This window comes from Cryptomeria japonica, chromosome 4, assembly GCF_030272615.1.
Source record: "Cryptomeria japonica chromosome 4, Sugi_1.0, whole genome shotgun sequence".
In the NCBI taxonomy this organism is placed as follows: domain Eukaryota; kingdom Viridiplantae; phylum Streptophyta; class Pinopsida; order Cupressales; family Cupressaceae; genus Cryptomeria; species Cryptomeria japonica.
The window spans coordinates 251,243,185-251,248,633 of NC_081408.1; the positions used below are offsets into that span (position 1 = coordinate 251,243,185).

General features: G+C 33.8%; 1 protein-coding gene across 1 annotated transcript; it reads left to right on the top strand.

The window, feature by feature from the left end:
- The first annotated feature begins 375 nt into the window (after positions 1 to 375).
- LOC131065497 (phospholipase A1-Igamma1, chloroplastic-like) lies at positions 376 to 2,054 on the top strand. Its single transcript, XM_059219083.1, has 2 exons — positions 376 to 544; positions 655 to 2,054. The coding sequence occupies exons 1-2, from the start codon at positions 376 to 378 to the stop codon at positions 2,028 to 2,030; spliced, it is 1,545 nt and encodes a 514-aa protein (XP_059075066.1). The 3' UTR covers positions 2,031 to 2,054.
- The last annotated feature ends 3,395 nt before the right edge of the window (positions 2,055 to 5,449 follow it).

A 5,449-nucleotide genomic window follows, 5' to 3' on the forward strand; every position in this document is an offset into this window, starting at 1 on the left:
ATCGCACGAACCATTCACTATTCAAACACGTAAATTGAACACACAACTATTTAGTTGACAAAAAAGTTGGAATTAAGAGCTCATATTTCCTGACTTTGACATTTCTTACAAGAACTCCATTCAAACCGACAAAGAATAATATCCTCCAAATGTTTTAGGTTTGACATTGTCTTGCAATAATTTTCTAACAGAAAATACGGTTGCTTGACATCAACGCGGTGCGCCCCACCGAACCATTTGCTTTATAAATACCAGTGCTCTTTATGTCCAATTTCATTGCCGATGTACGAATCCTTTCTTATAATCCGATTTCACTAATCTTTTCTTATAATCCGATTATACGATAAAATTTTCCGGAGATAGGTTACCAGAACGATGATTCAATCGGCATACATCCCTAACAACCGCACGCCGTTCGTGAGAACCAACTGCACGACTGCCGGGAACACCAAGGTAAAAAGCTCTAGGGTTTCCTCGTCTTCTTCCACAAATCTTCGCATTCTCGCGGCCCGAAACAGATCCTCGAAATCTCTGTTAAATGGCGGTAAAATTTCAGCTGTTGTTGAACTAGCGGCAGATTTGTCGGAAACAAAGGAGAGGCAGAAGAACACGATCCGGAAGAGAGCTGAACTGCGTTGAATCCGCCCCCGCCAGAAGCTGCGCAGACGAACAGATTCAGTCCCGTTGAATTGCAAAAATTCGCGAGGCGGCTCGAAGAGGTTTACAGAAACAGCCCAACGGTGTCTCCAAAAGAGGATTTAGGTCACGACTGGAGAAAATACCAGGGTTCCAATAACTGGGAAGGGCTTCTCGACCCTTTGAGTCCAAAACTCAGGCGAGAGATTGTAAAATACGGGGAATTCGCACAGGCGACCTACGACGCCTTCGACTTCGATGCGCACTCCAAATACTGCGGCAGTTGCCGGTACAACCGGCAAAGGCTGTTGGAGAAACTGCACCTGCAAAACACGGGTTACCGGGTCAGCAAGTATCTGTACGCCATGTCTGACGTCCACATGCCCAAGTTCTTCGGGCGGTCGAATTCGATGGACCCATGGAGCAAAGGCTCCAACTGGATGGGCTACGTGGCAGTTAGCACCGATGAGGAGACGAAGCGCCTTGGGAGGCGTGACATCATGGTGGCGTGGCGTGGCACTGTCACACAGCTGGAATGGATGGAGAATCTGCGTGATATTCTTCACCCGGTCGGTGACCTCGGCTGTTCCGAGTGCACCGCTATTAAGGTGGAGCGTGGGTTTCTCAGTATTTATACTTCTAAAAATGACGCCACCCGCTACAACAAGCACAGCGCTTCAGAGCAAGGGATGGATGAAATACGCCGCTTGGTGGCGCTGTACACAGGGCGTGGTGAGGAGGTGAGCATTAGCATCTGTTGGCACAGTCTCGGTGGCGCCCTAGCGCTTCTTAATGCCTTTGAAATAGCCGCTAAGGGAATGAATGTGCATGCAAATGATCCGACTCCGAAAGTTCCCGTTATTGTTTTCTCTTTCGGGGCTCCACGGGTGGGCAACGGTGCTTTTAAGGACGCAGTGGAGGAGCTCGGCGTGAAGGTCTTACGTGTTGTGGGTAAGCAAGACGTGGTGCCCAAAATGCCCGGCATTTTGTTCAATGAAGGGATGGAGAAATATGAGAAAGTAATGGGGCGTATGTTAGAGTCTCTCCCTTGGTCATATAAACATGTAGGGGTTGAATTAGGGTTGGAGATCAAGAAATCTCCGTTCTTGAAGAGTAACCCTGATCTGGCCGGGTGTCATAATTTGGAGGTGTATTTGGATTTGTTAGATGGGTTTGAAAGCTCGACTGTCCCATTCAGATCTGAAGCTCGACGTGATGTGGCATTGGTTAATAAGGCCTCTGATATGTTGCGGAAGGATTTGATGGTGCCCAGTAATTGGCATCAATTGGAAAACAAAGGGTTAGTGTGTAATTGCTATGGAAGGTGGGTACAGCCTGAGCGAGATGTTGATGATGTGCCCTCTCCACACGGCCTCGGCAACTTCTCAAGCTAACTTTTGGTCATAAGGGCATATGAAAGCTCCAATTACCTATAAACAATTAATATCAAATTTATTGTTGAGATTCTTTTGGGGAGGATAATTATTGGTTGTTAATTTTTTCATTTATTATTAAAAAATGAAAGTATTTATTTTCTAAAATTTAAATATGGTCTCTCCTTTTTTGGGGTAGCGTTAATTTTATAAAATTAATCTTTGTGTAAAATGTTATATATATTTTAAAATTTAAATGGTTAGGTTTTTATAGTTCTAAGTGTTTTTTTGGAAGTTCTTTTAAAAAATATTGATTAAAATATAAGATATTTAGAGAAATGTTACATATAAAGTGAGATAATAAATGTGATATGTTTAATACAAATATTTGAAATCAACTTATCAATTTAATTGTGAGAATATGTTATCTAACATGTTCCACATGAATGATAATATTAATACTATTTGTGTTGATAATTGTGCTGACAATGCATTTTAATTCATATTTCAATATATCTTTGACAAAATTAACATCCATAAAACGAAGATCTATAACTATATTTGATTCCTAATTACATGATGAACTTTCATTCTAATTTAGTCTTATAATTTCATTATATTAGATGTGATCCCCCCTCATTGAGAGAACTAGTCACTAATTGTATAATTTTGTAAACTGTTTCTTCAAATAGAAATTTCCTTTACATATTATTTTAAACACAAAAAAGAACGATTGCTAATTTATTAATGAACACAAAAAAGAATTCTTAGAAACCTATGAACCTTTCCCTACTCTCACCGTGAGGTGCACTATAAACCCCAAGATAATCAAAACCCAAAGGCAATCAAATTCGTTGGTCACCAGTCACCACCCCCAACACGTCAAAAGAAATGTTGAGTAAAAAACTATCTAGTTGATAGAAAAAAAAAATACAAAATCAGAAGGTAAAAAATATACTTCTTGAGCCGACCTCGTGCTTTGACATTTCTTATAAGAACTCCATTCATTTTGACAAAGTATAATCTAAACAATATTTAGAGATACTTCGTCTTCTTCCACAAATATTGGCTACGTGGCTAAGATTACAGACAAGGAGGTGGGGCATCATGATGGCATAGTATGACAACAACCTTTATTTAGGAATCAAAATGGTCACTGGCTGTCCTTTTGTGTATTTAATTGTTTTCTGACTTTCAAATTAATAATTAAATAGAGAAAAGGTATAGTTGATAACACATTTGATCTTTGGATAGATAAAAATTGGTGAGAGATTGTAAAATACAAAGAATCACCATCAAGGTGATCTATGATACTTTTGCTTTCGATGCTCGCCCCAAGGTGATCTATGATACTTTTGATTTCAATACTCATTCCAATTATTATAATAGTTGCAATACAACCTGAAAAGATTGTCGTGGAAACTTCACCTCCATAACAAGGGTTATTGAGTTAACTTCTAACCACATTTTTTATGGTATCTAATATATGCACTTGAAAGAAATAATCTCTAATGAACATTTAATGAGCCAAAACATTACACATAGTACAAATTTATAATTTACATTGTGAAAATCCTACATTAGGTAACTAAACCTCCAAAAAAAATTCTATGAAGAAAACATTGACCAAAATATATGGCCCACCTCATACAATGCCAAATTTAACTTAGTAAGACCATTAATAAATCATGCAAGTAAATGGTTTATAGCATGGTCAACATATACAATAATAAGATAATCTATAGGGGTAATTTTGTGGGCAATGTGTAAATTTGTAGAACGATGAATAGGTATTTGTCAAAAAATAGATCTCCAAAGTGAGGATTAATGGATATTTCTAACTCATTCCCTACATTATGAGATTCAAGTCTAATTATCTCATGATATTGATGAAGTTCCATTCTAATTCAATGAATTTACAAAATGATCCTTCGCATAGTGAACCTCCTTACACAATAATATTTCTTTCCAATCTGCTAATTGATATCTGGTTGGCATATAATATGATCTTAATATTTTTTTAATCACTACAATGAAATATATATAACTTAAATGAACCTAGCAGTAAATAATCTATTCTCAAAATTTTAAATATATATTTAAATAAAAATATAATAAAATATTTATTAATCATATCATTTAAACTAAATGTAAATAATCTATTCTCAAAATTTTAAATATATATTTAAATAAAAATATAATAAAATATTTATTAATCATATCATTTAAACTAAATATTAGAAGATAATTAAATAAAGTTATAATATAAATAAGTCCCTATCTAGGGTCACATTTGGAATAACGATTATAAAAATACTTACCATCCATTTATTCATCACCAAGGATCAAGTAGTTGCAATTATGCACTGAGTACAAGGAATGTTTATAAAAAATATTAGATATCAAATTTTCATATAAATATATGATTTGAAAAATTATGCAACATTATAATTTTAATTGAATATAATATGGCTAAAAAATATCCTTATTTGACTTAGTTGAACAAATAAGAGGATACATATTCCATGTGTCCTAGGTCTCTTCTCAACCTAATTTTTATAATAAAGGTATAAAAGGTCTTATTATATATAATTAATATAAATGTTGATTTTTTGGATTCATTATTATGTAATGAATATGTTTATTTTCTAAAATTTGAATTTAATCTACTTTTAGTAGTATCAATTTTAGAAAATTAATCTTTTATATATTGACTAAAATATAAGGTATCTAGTGGAATGTTAAATGTATAGTGAGATGATAAATGAGATATATTTAATAAAAAAAATGGAAATCAATTTATTAATCAAATTGTGTGAATGTGTTGTCTAGTATGTTCAACATGGACGATAACTAGATAATTTGTGTTTATATTTGGGTGGGTAATGTATATAAATTCATCTTACAATATTTCTTTGACAAAGCTAAAATATTTGGATCAACATTACATAATGAACTTTCATTCTAACAATCTCCTTACATTAGCTACACCCCTCCCTATAGGGGAGAGGTAATCATTAATCCTATAGTTTTGTAAATTGTTCCTCCAAGTAGTAAATTTCCTTACATATAATTTTGATATTAGTTTTTAATCCTTTAAAGTGATGGGTAGCTTATACATAATATTATCCTAACTTTTTTCAACTATTATACAACAATTGAGTTAAGTAAAATTGGATTTAATTTATCATTAATGTAACATTTTTTTTGTAAAATTGAAATAATAGTTATTTTCATGAATAAAATTAACATCAAAAATAAAATTAAAAAATGACATTAGGTTAGTGTAAATTCTCACATCATTATATCATGTCTATAATTCAAATTTATGCCTACTTAATTATTTAAATATTTTATTATTGAAAGAAAAATATCTTAGAATGTTAGTTTATATCGCACTACACGACATTAGGTGCACTAATTATTACCTCCTTCAACTA

Bases quoted from the DNA above. Each gene is read 5' to 3' on its own strand.
- LOC131065497 (XM_059219083.1), top strand. From the start codon at position 376: ATGATTCAATCGGCATACATCCCTAACAACCGCACGCCGTTCGTGAGA. The intron at 545-654 runs GTAAAATTTCAG...CGCCCCCGCCAG, and splicing joins GAAATCTCTGTTAAATGGCG to AAGCTGCGCAGACGAACAGA.